Source organism: Magnolia sinica, chromosome 1 (assembly GCF_029962835.1).
Source record: "Magnolia sinica isolate HGM2019 chromosome 1, MsV1, whole genome shotgun sequence".
Classification (NCBI taxonomy): domain Eukaryota; kingdom Viridiplantae; phylum Streptophyta; class Magnoliopsida; order Magnoliales; family Magnoliaceae; genus Magnolia; species Magnolia sinica.
This window is the reverse complement of record NC_080573.1, coordinates 8,542,530-8,553,838: the sequence shown is the minus strand read 5'-3', so window position 1 is coordinate 8,553,838 and position 11,309 is coordinate 8,542,530. Positions and strand designations below refer to the sequence as shown.

At 37.2% G+C, this 11,309-nt stretch overlaps 1 protein-coding gene, 1 long non-coding RNA gene and 1 pseudogene across 2 annotated transcripts; 2 read left to right on the top strand and 1 right to left on the bottom strand.

Moving 5' to 3' along the window:
* Positions 1-3,022: 3,022 nt before the first annotated feature.
* Positions 3,023-3,679, bottom strand: LOC131252531 (large ribosomal subunit protein eL20-like; annotated as a pseudogene).
* Positions 3,680-5,366: 1,687 nt separating this feature from the next.
* LOC131251541 (ent-kaurene oxidase 2-like) lies at positions 5,367-6,850 on the top strand. The gene is made up of 2 exons (XM_058252693.1): positions 5,367-5,828; positions 5,911-6,850. Exons 1-2 carry the CDS (start codon positions 5,709-5,711, stop codon positions 6,094-6,096), a joined length of 306 nt encoding a protein of 101 aa, XP_058108676.1. The 5' UTR covers positions 5,367-5,708; the 3' UTR covers positions 6,097-6,850.
* An 823-nt stretch (positions 6,851-7,673) lies between these two features.
* On the top strand, positions 7,674-9,294 carry LOC131251106 (uncharacterized). The gene is made up of 3 exons (XR_009173745.1): positions 7,674-7,889; positions 7,998-8,155; positions 8,271-9,294. It is a non-coding gene; the product is annotated as an uncharacterized LOC131251106 (long non-coding RNA).
* The last annotated feature ends 2,015 nt before the right edge of the window (positions 9,295-11,309 follow it).

The following is an 11,309-nucleotide window of genomic DNA, read 5'->3' as shown; positions in this document are numbered from 1 at the left end:
CTATGCACAATATAGGTTGTTCTCTTTAAGATAGTTTGCATTCTTCAATGGTATGGACCAGTGTAATAGGTTTCCTAGCACACTATCTTAATATACAATTGCCTAGTTGAAGGAGTTTCACACAAATTGTAGAAAACCTAACAAAAAAATCATTTAAAAACACCGTTTTGTGCATGCTCAAAAGCAAAGATAGATAATTTCAAGAATAAAAATATCTAATTGCACAAAACACCTGAAGGGAAAATTTCATTTTTATATAAAAAATATAATGTACACATCTGACACTAAATGGTCACATCTACTAAGAATGGACTAAACATGGAGGCACCTTAAATAATAAGCCACATTAACCGGTTATAACAAAGGAAAAAATTAGTACATATGAGTTAGAGCACATATTGTAAGTATTTTTGCAATTATTAGACACTACAAAAAATACCAGTATTACAGGCGTTTTTATCACACGCGGCTTTGATAAACCGCCACTGTAGATAGGAATCAGGGGCGTTTTTACGTGGCCGCCTGTGTACAACGAATCAACCACCGCTCCTTTCAAATTTTAAAAAAAAAACCTAAAATCTATTTTTTATCCCCAAATCGCGCTTCTCTCCCGCGTGCGTCTTCTCTCCCAAAACCCTTCTCCCGCCTCTTCTCTCCTCCCTTCAATAATGGACCGAAACTCTCTCTCTCTCTCTCTCTCTCTCTCTCTCTCTCTCTCTCTCTCTCTCTCTCTCCCTCCCTCCCTCAATCGAGCGCCGAAGCAATGACCATGGCGCAAGCACTCTCGGTCTCCCTCTCTCAGGTCTCTCCCTCTTTCTCTGTCCATCTCGCGCTCAATCTCTAGGTGTGTGTGTGTGTTGGTTGTTTTCTTATTTCCCCATACGTTTAGTAGGAATCCTAAAATCGGCCATGAAAGATGGAGAGATCGGTTTTCGATTCAGGCCTGCACTTCTGATTTCCTCATTTCCATCTCAGAGAACGTTAAATCTCTCTCTTTGTAATTTTATCTCAGAATCGATTTTCTGTTTTTCCATTTATTGGATTTTCAAATGTTCCTGAATTTTCAACAATATGTTTGGGTTTTTAAACCTGGCTTTTCTAAATACTAGATCTGAAACAAATTTTCAGCAATACATTTGGGTCCCAATTTCAATCGAATGTGAATAAAGAAATTATGCTTATCTATTTATTTGGTGCCTGGAAGGGTTGACTTCTTATGACACGAGGTTGCTCTTTCGAGCTATTGATGTGCATTTGGTGCCTGGAAATGTTTACTTCTTAAGACACAAGGTTGCTTTGCATCGGCATGGGCTAGGGCACTCAAGGTTAATGGGGTTTCATCATTTTGTATAAGGATATCTAAAATGTGCAATATGTTTTCTTCTAGAAATGGATTACAGAAACTGGAGAAGATTAAAGACTCAAATAGGCAGAGCCGGCAGTTGGAAGAACTTACAGGAAAGATGCGGGAATGCAAGAGATTGGTGGAAAATTCCATTTTCATGCACGATACTAGTTTATTAGATGAACTAGATGTGGAAAATTTCATCCACTAGATGAAAGAACCTTTCCATACTTGTCATTGGGTTATTGTTTCTCAGGCTTATCAAAGAGTTTCACCAAGAAATTAAGGAAGAGGAGAGTAGAAATACTCCAGACACCAACGAAATGCGTAGTGAGAAAAAACAATCAATGGTGTTGTTCACTCCTTAAAGATCTTTACTCTTTATAAGCAATTGCAACTTCTTGGTGTTCGTTTGAAACTTTAATAAGCTTTTTGTCCATATTCATTGTTATGTATTGGACTTGAGAATACTTTCTCATTTTTTGCAGATTAAAGAATTGAATTCTTATGATGCTCTTAAAAAGCAGTGAGTTATCAACATTTCTTACAAATTACTGAAGCTGTCTTGATGTGGAACCCTTTCATTTACAAAAGCATCTATTTGTTTATTTCGAAACATCACATTTTTTTAGAACATCTACTTTGACTTTTGCTATGTTTTCTTTACATTTGTTTATTCAGAAAATGACAAATGCCCTTTTCCAACTTGCTATTCTAAAACCAGTTTGTGTTGTCAGATATCTGAGTCTCTATTACTAAATAATTGCAAAGGGCTCTGGGACCCATGTGATTATGGACGTTTTTTAGAATAGGAAAGATGGCAGCGTCCAAGTCCTATTGCTGGAAGTATATAGAAATATGAATCAACTTAAATTTCAGCTCACATAGTGGAAGTCGGGGGTGTTAAAGGCAATTCCAGACATAGGTACATTGAATGATGAACCAATCATAGATTGGATAAGAGAAAAAGGTTAGATGAATACAACTTTAGATAGCACAAGGAATAAAATTAGCTTAGGAAATGAGCTGTTTGTAGGAATTTGTGTATCAATTTTGAGATTATTACCCCCCAGTGCCCTTGTGTTGTGAAAACTATGCTTTTACTCTTGAATGATTAGAGTTTGTTTTTGTTTGTTTTTTTTTTTTATTTTTAGTTTGGAGCATTCAACAATTTAGGATCTTCTAGCCATCACATGAATAATTAACTATAACAATATCGATTGGCCATTTCTGCAAGAATTCTTCGTTTTTGATCTTACAATTATCTGATTCATGGTTCTTTTCATGCTTGCAAGTTTGCCTTTTTTTGGCCTCATTTCTAGGAAACCTAATTTATGTAGCCCACCTGTGGCAGCTTTGCATTCTCCCAAAATTTGTTATTGCTTCCTTCCTAAAATAGGAGCAATGAATGAACTCGCAAGAGTTTCAACAAGAGGTTATGGGTTCAAGTACCAATTGTAATGAAATTCTACTGTGGTGTGAGTGTGTGGGTGTGTGTGGGGTGTGTGTGTGTGTTTAACAAAATAAACTCCAATTTTAACAAAAGATAGCTCCTAAAATTAGGAAGATTGCGGATGTGTGGTCAGTGACACCCACAAAAGATGGATATTCTAATTTTATTATTATTTTTTTAAACCAATAAAGAAAAGCTTATTCCATAGAGACCAAAATCCCAAATAACTTGGAAGCATCTCAACTTTCTAATAGTTTCAACGAATCTGATCTGGCAACACAAAGTCGTAGACATCATTGATCAGAATTACATGAACAAATTAGGCCTCGATGCCTTGAATGTTGTCTTAAGCTTCCTAGTTGGTGGCCTAACCTTCTTGAACACCAACGGGAACTTGATTTTGGAAACATGAAATTGCTTGGTATTCTCTCTCTTGCAAAGCGTATCAGGTATGGTAGCTGTCTTGATGATCTAAATGCAAGGAGACCTTACCTTGTGGCAAGAAGCCATCTCGTCATACATCTACTCAACGGCACCATTAAGAGTGGTGTCCCGGTATTCCTTGTACATATTGTGGTAACCAGTTCTGCTCTGGTACCACAACCAAATTCCATAGTTCTCGACAGTGGTAGGATTCCTCTCAAAAATCTCATTGATGGCAAGCACTTGCCCATTACTCTTTTTAACCTTCTTGAGTTTCCTCAGAAAGTACCAGAACTTGGATTTCGCGCGAACCTCATTCGTGGCCCACAGTTTCATCCGGTAAATCTTCGGATGCTCATCGGTCACCGAAGGGAGAGCTCTCCCAACCACCTAATACTGATGGAACCTGAAGGACACCATTTCTGTAGTTGGGAGGATGACAGATCTCAGAAACCCTAGAAATCTTTCCCCTCGATGGATATTCTAATTGGTCCTGTAAGGATGTGCTCATTAAGATTAAGGGACATGAACTTAAATACATGATTGGTTTCCTATCGTTGTTAGGGTAGATATTATTCATGTTGGGTGCATTTGAATTACCATCCAAATGCTATTTTGAATGTATGAGACTTCCTTGAAATAAAATAATAATAATTAACTGTTTTCTTTTAAATATATGGTGCACTCATCTGCAGAGATGTTTGTATTTAACAAACATTTCCCCATTTGATGGCCCAAAAAAAGAAGAAGAAACGTTTACTTTATTTTGAGGGCTTGGATTCAACACTGGTCTGATGGAGCATGGTTGAGATAAGAAAATACAAGACTGATCTAAAAGGAGACCTTTGTCAAATACAAACTCAGATGATCCAATAAATAATTAATAATCTATGCGAAATATAGGATACGTATCCAAGCAAGAGCATGGTTGAGATAAGAACATACCTTTCTTAGCTCAACTATATTTTAACACTAGCACATCTATTAACTTTTTTACTTTTTTACTTTTTCTTTCCTTTGAAAAAAAATCATTATTATTATTATTATTATTATCAATGACCTTTGGAACCACAAACACCCACATGCATCCTAGAACGATGGCGTAGTTATAAAATGGAAAAAAAGTTCACCAGTTCAACATAAGCAATGTAGATGATTCACTCGAGAACAACATGCCATTTGAAATGCCTTTCTAAAAAGGCTACAAGAACAGAAGAGTTGTGTTAGAAACATACAAAGTAACTAAAGAAATTCAAGCTTACCTGCTAGGGTAATAAGTAATCCCTAAGTAATGTAGCCAACGCTTTGGAATATATGCCCATGCCAGGAAAATAGTTGTTCACATAACAATGGAAGTGTCAATACTTTACAAAGGCTTAGAGACTTGAGGATCACAATCACATGTGATATGCAGTTAAATACATATTCCTAAGTAAACAAAGGCCAGTTCACGTCATCATTTAGCTAATTTAAATACATATTCACGAGTAAATTAAAATAATAATAATAATAATTAGATTCATTAAGATGTCAACTCCCTTGGAGAGGCAAGGTATGTTGGAGATGATCGACTCGGAAAATCATTTTCTCTCACACAATGTAAATCTTTTGTAGTTTACGTTTCTTAATTATTATTTTTGAATGGTCATTTACCTATCTTATTAATTTATTTCATCGGTTAATATTGGCAAATGCCTCCCACATGACACGGCTCTTTGCATCCTTTTCCCTTCACTAAAGAATTCCATGAAGAGAGTTGTAACTAGCACCCATTATAACTGATTGATACATAGCCAAAAGTGGAAAGGATGAGTGTGAATCTATTAGGAAGTAGTTAATCCATTTCATCAATTTAGGAAAAAGGGTCTGCATACAATTGCTGTTGTCAGGCTTGCTAAAGGTTTAGGCTTGGCCTGATTTTAGGAACTTAAGTGTGGGGTCAAAGTCCGATTAGGGCTGAGGTTGGGATTTAAGTGCAGATTTTTTTTTGGAAGTTGCATATTTGTAGAGATGAACTATCTATTGGTGACAAATAGAGAGCTTCCCTGTTACACACCGAGTTTGTACATGTGGGATCCATGGTTGCCTTATCCAAGAAATTCATCTAGAAGCCCCTGTCATGGAAGGACCATGCAACCCCCCCCGGCTCTCTCTAGATTTGGAAGATCCTACCATCAAATCCTTGGTCTTCCTTCATTTAATGTGGCATACAACAAAATTCTTGCAAAGGTTAGAGAAATGGTCCAGATTTCAACTCATTTATCAATAACGAGGATCTCTGATCAGTGGGATTTTTTTTCCTTCTATTTTCATTTAAGCCATCCATCAAGGGACCCACTAGATGAATGCTCTGGTCACCATTTGGTGGAGTAAAAGGGTAGTCCTCTTTAACAATGACAGAAATCAACTATTGAATTCTTGCATTCTAATTGCACTCTCAAATGGAAAATAGACTGTTATCTTGAATTCTTGCTGCCGGAAGAGAAAATGCTAACAGAAGAACAACTGACCATGTTGGTCTGGGAAGCAATCATTGAAACATCAGATACTACTCTGGTAACAACAAAATGGGCTATGTATGAACTTGCGAAAAACCCCAAGAATCAGGTAGCTCTCTCAGTATATTCTATCATCTATTCATCTTTACATTTTCAATTTTATATGTTTCTGATTCCAATTGTTGTTCTAGGACTGTCTATACCAGGAGATTAAAGAAGTTTATGGGCTGCAAAAGTTCACAGAGGAACATCTGTCACAATTACCATACTTCCAAATCCTACTGAGAACCAGGTTGGAAAAAATGTATTATGAAGAGAAGCTTTCTAAAAGAACACCTGATGAACTTGAAATGATATGGAAATATGTTGGAAGTTAAATGATCTTAAATAACTTGACGTTTGTCCTCTTCATTTTTTCTTGTGCTTTTCACCAACATTGGTCAGGTTACTAGTTTGCAGGGTCCTTGGCATTTGTTTTTGAAACATTCCTGCCTTGTCATACTTATCTTATTCTTTGTCAGGCTTTGAAAAATTCATTCTAGAAGGGGTTCCTCTAAATGGCTTTCATAGCTAGTTTGAGAAATAAATACCGACTAGTCAAATTCCAGCTTGTTGCTTTCTGGTATTTCAATTCACTAGTGGGCATGTTTATGGCTTCACATGGTATGTCTGGATACTTCTTCCAAACTAAATGGTATTTACTGTGCTTTGTAATTTTAGTTTCCAAGATATAAGGTATGAATACAAAGGTCTTAATAAGGTCTGGATGGGGAAATTAGCAGAGGCAAAGGCTAGTGGGAATTTTATAAGGATTCGGGAAGCACATGTATGGGTCAAACAGTTCCTTGATCAATCTATTTTTGTAGTTCTTATGTTGATTGTTTTATCTTATTAAATGCCTAGCAGGTGCATTACACTCTCTAGTCCATAATTGTACACATTTCCTTTGTGTCATTGCACTTTTTTTGATGTCATGTATTGGTTTTACATTTAGGTTTTTCATGTCAATTTGCTGATGTGCATGTAATGTTGCCATGATATGACTGTATGGCATGCCATCTTCTTTCTCGAGACTATTGCTAAGGTAAGTTTTAAGAATGAGAAATGTTGAACAATATTCTCATGAATAGGATTGAGTGTTTTTTCAGTGGTATACACAGATGCCAGTGTGGCATAGGTATGTTGTCTAGGCCATTCATCAGGTAGCGCCCTTCAAAATGTTTGCTTGGAAATTCGTGTTATACCAGTAATGGGTTCATTCGACTCATTAACTTCTTTAACAGTTGTGCATATTAGTTTGGACTGATTAGCATTTTCATATTACAGAATTGCTTTGGGCCCTCTGCTTTTTACGAACACCAGTGGCTTGTATTCTTCTGTGAGACCTTTTCTTTCATTAAACTGCTAGTGTTTCTTTATGATATTGTTATATAGAAATGCTTGTACAACGGGTGCTTTCATACAGTTCCATGAAGTGTGCACCACAAGTGTACAACTTCAGTTGGGTCAACTTGAACCCGATTGGCCCAACCTGCATGCTCAATGTAGGTTTGGCTTATCTAGAGCTAGGAGTGGTAGTTTTGACCACTATACATAAAGCGGTTGTCCCATTGCAGCATCCAAGTGCATTGTCCAAGCTATTCATCAATCTGGTTCATTTAGCAGGTAGGCCATAATCTTAGAAGCAGTTGGATGGGTAAAGACACTTCAACTAAGTTTTGCCAGCCGTATATTTGTTTCATAAATTGCGGCCCACCTGATGAATGGACCCACCTGATTCTTAGGGAATAACATCTAGGTAGAGGCTCCACTCTAATGAATGAATTGGACATCATAGCAAATTTGCCAAGCTAGCAGATGTCTGGCATGTACATGAGCTGCCTTGTACATGCCTGTGCTGACCAAAACCCATAGTACCGGAAGGCAAGAAAGAAAAAAGATAAAGATCTTTAGCTTTTTCTGCTTTTACCTCTTTTCATATTATTGTATTGAAATATGAATCTATTGCTCAAGAAACGATTTGAATATTGAGGTTTCCTTGTATGTAGCTTTTAGTGGATAATTTTAACCATTCAATATTTTTATGGTCTTTTCTTGTCTGATATCTTTTAAAACCTTCACTCTCTTACTCAATTTGTACCACATTCTGATTTTGCAGAGAGGAAATGATGTTCTGCATTCACCAGTGACTTATGCATATTTAGTTGTGGGGATTGAAGGTGCTAAATTGTTTATCGATAATTCTAAAATCACTGAGGAAGTGATAGCTCACTTGAAGAACTCAGGGGTAGAATTGAGACCATATGATGCTGGGATAGACTTTGTTTCTGAATGTAGTGGGTTTGTATTGATGGCCTCTGTAGGATCGTCGATAAGCATTTGAAGGCATTGGCACCAAGGCATTTGGAGACCAAGTTCATCAAGATGGATGCTGAGGTTTGTTCAAATATTCTTGTTCCTGTTTCACTTATAGTGAGAAGTTATAAGTTCATCTTTTTTAGTTTCAACAATAAATAAATGACATAAAAATCATTTTATGTGTGAAATGTAGAATGCGCCCTTCTTTGTTGCCAAACTAGCAATCAAGACGTTGCCTTGTGTTATATTGTTCAGTTATGGCTAGCATTCCAGCACATTGTCCTTCTTCATCTTTTTTGAAGTTTGGTTTTCATTCAAGGCACTTCTTATAGGAATCATATGATCCACAGCTTGAAGATATGCATAAGATCATCAGCTTGACTAGGGCCATGTTTCAATGATCCAAACTGTTGATTTGGTGGCCTCTGCTACAGACGTGGATGCCACCAATTTAAGGATTGGGAACTTGGGATATCCAATCTTGAGATTTGGCACATGCTCCATAGTTCATAGACATTGGGCCAATCAGATCAACAACCTTGATTAATAAAGAATGGACCGCACTACAATGTAAAGAGATTTACTTGAGAGATTGGGCCTATGAGCATTAGGAATATCTAGAATCATGAAAACATTGACTTGATCTGTAGCTATTACATCCATCGCTATATGGTTTTGCCAAGTTCTTACACTATTCCACATGGAGGTGGGCGTGCTAAAATGTGCCACATGTGCAAGTTCCCAGCCACTCACAAGTAGGGATCCATTTAGATGTCTGGCCCATAAGTCTCGCCAGTCCACTCATCAAGTGGCCAGATGTTGGGCAGATGTTGTGCCCAACTGAGGAGGGAACTGATCTGGTTTTCTTGCCAGTGCATCTATGAAGTGGGGCCTGCCTGATGAATGGCTTGGATCTTGCACATGTACCACGTGTTGGCACATCGAACTGTCTTCCTGGGCTGGTATGTGGGGGCTTAGCAGAACTTCCCATCATGTGCTTCCTTGAGTTAGATAACTGAATGATTTTCTAGTAATTTTCTCTGCTTATCGACAAGTTTCTAGAACCAACAGTGTCCTTTGTCTAACCTTCAATCTCCACCATGACTTAGAGGTTGAAACATGACCCTTGGCCTACTTTACTCAGTAGCTATTCATGTATTTTAGATTACTCCATGGCTATTTTATGAGCTTGTAGCAGATGTTTCGTCTTTTAGATCTGAAACCACTATGATGGAGCACAAAAGATTGTTGTGATATGGACACTATGTTCTCATGTTTACAAGTGAACCAGATCTTGTGTGTGATATTTCAAACTTACCTTCATTCCTTATTGATTACTTAAACTGGTTTACTGTTTCATTCTTCAACAGATGTTGCTCGATGTTGTTTCCATGTTCAACTTGGTTTCATCCCTCTCTCAAAAGGGGCAATCTGTAAAACTCACATGGGATGGAATTGAGGTATGTTTGAGTCAATTGATCATGCTTTGTAATGTCTGGTCAAAAGAAATGGTTTCTTGTTTGACAGTTTGACCCATCATTGGTATAGTTGGGGCAACTTTTTTTCTAAAATTTACTCTAGTTTCCAGTTTTGGACTAGTGGTGCCCATGGTCAAGTGATCATGGAGCCACCATGAATGCACTGTCTCTCCTCGAAGGAAAATGCTATTCTTTTGAGTTGTGGCCTAAAAAATATCTAGTTAGAAGAGAGATACAACAATAACCTACATTCAATTGATGGAAGGTTAGTTTTCAATGGTATAAACTGAATTTCTTGATGTTTGGTGCAACCAACTACACCCTAAGTTTACATATGTACACATGAGCTGTAGTTCTCATGTGATTTAAAGATGATTTTCTAAAGATTGTCTTCTTTTATTGTTTTAGTATTGCATCATCATCATTGTCATTGCCTCATGTCATTAGCATTGTTATCGTCTACTTCTCAGCTATTCAGAGTTAGCTTCAACTTTATCATCATCGTCATCATCAGCATCGCCTTGTTTCAGCTATTTGGATCAGCATTATAAATCTTACTCAGCCAGAAAAATCGAAACAAGGGAGCTTTACAATTGGAGGGTGCAGGGCTAGGCTGTATTAGAAGAAAAGGTTGATCTAATTGGCCTGAAGCATGTCTGTAAGGGCTGGGAAGTGGATGATGCCCTCATATTCCAATGATCTCTCCTACCTTACAGAAGCATCATAATCTGTGGTTGAACTTCCATTGTGTAAGACCTTTTGCAACAGGTTTAGAGGAATGGACTTATCTACAGAATATTGTGTGCGCGTGCCGGAGCTGCAGGTTAGTTATGTAAAATATAAATATTGATGAATGGGGCTAGTAGCTGCTACGGTTACAAGTTTCCTGTTGGATGCAGCTTGTAGTTGAAGACTTGCTTTAATGATCCAAATAAGAGTCTATTGAATTTTGGGCTTGGTTACTCTTGTCTGGTTCACTGTCTTTTCATCTCTATTTTTATTTTAGTTTTTATGAAATTGGATTATTGGGTAATCCAAATTCTTGTCATTCAGTCATAGGGTTTTGATAGTTATGTAGATAGAGATTTGATAGTTAGACCGATGGAGATTTGATTTTAGGATAGCAGTTATAGGAAAGGATTAGTCAAAACAATAGGAATTTATGTGAAAGGATTAATAAAGAATCAGGTGAAATTTCTAATATTGGCAATTTACCGGCGCTTTTTTCCCGGCGTTTGTTGCAACTTTTTGTGGCATTTATTACAAATTTTACTTGGTTTCTTCAACTTTTACCGGCGTTTTTATAATTTTACCGACGCTTTTACAGTTATTACCGATGGTAGAGGATAAATTTTAGCGGCGGTCATCAAAACGCCGGTGGAAAGGTACTACCGCTGGTAAAAGATACAGTGATGCCCTTCAGCGGCACGTGTTCGACCGCCAGTAATTCTTATACCGGCGGTTTTTGGGACTTTTAGGGGCGGGTTTGGCTGCCGGTAAAGGCTGTTTTTCTTATAGTGTATTAGAGAATGAAATGCTTTATAAAAATCAATCATTCTTTCTTCTATTCGATGTGAGATAAGTTTTCATTTTAAAAAAAAAGGTAAAATGAAGTTTTTATTCAATAATACTATACTAAAGATTGTATTTCTTTTTAATATTCTTAACAACTATAAGAGAGTGCATGCTGGTGATTGATCCGCGTGAATGTTATGCATATGTCACAATAGGGCCCACACAAACATGCTGCAGAG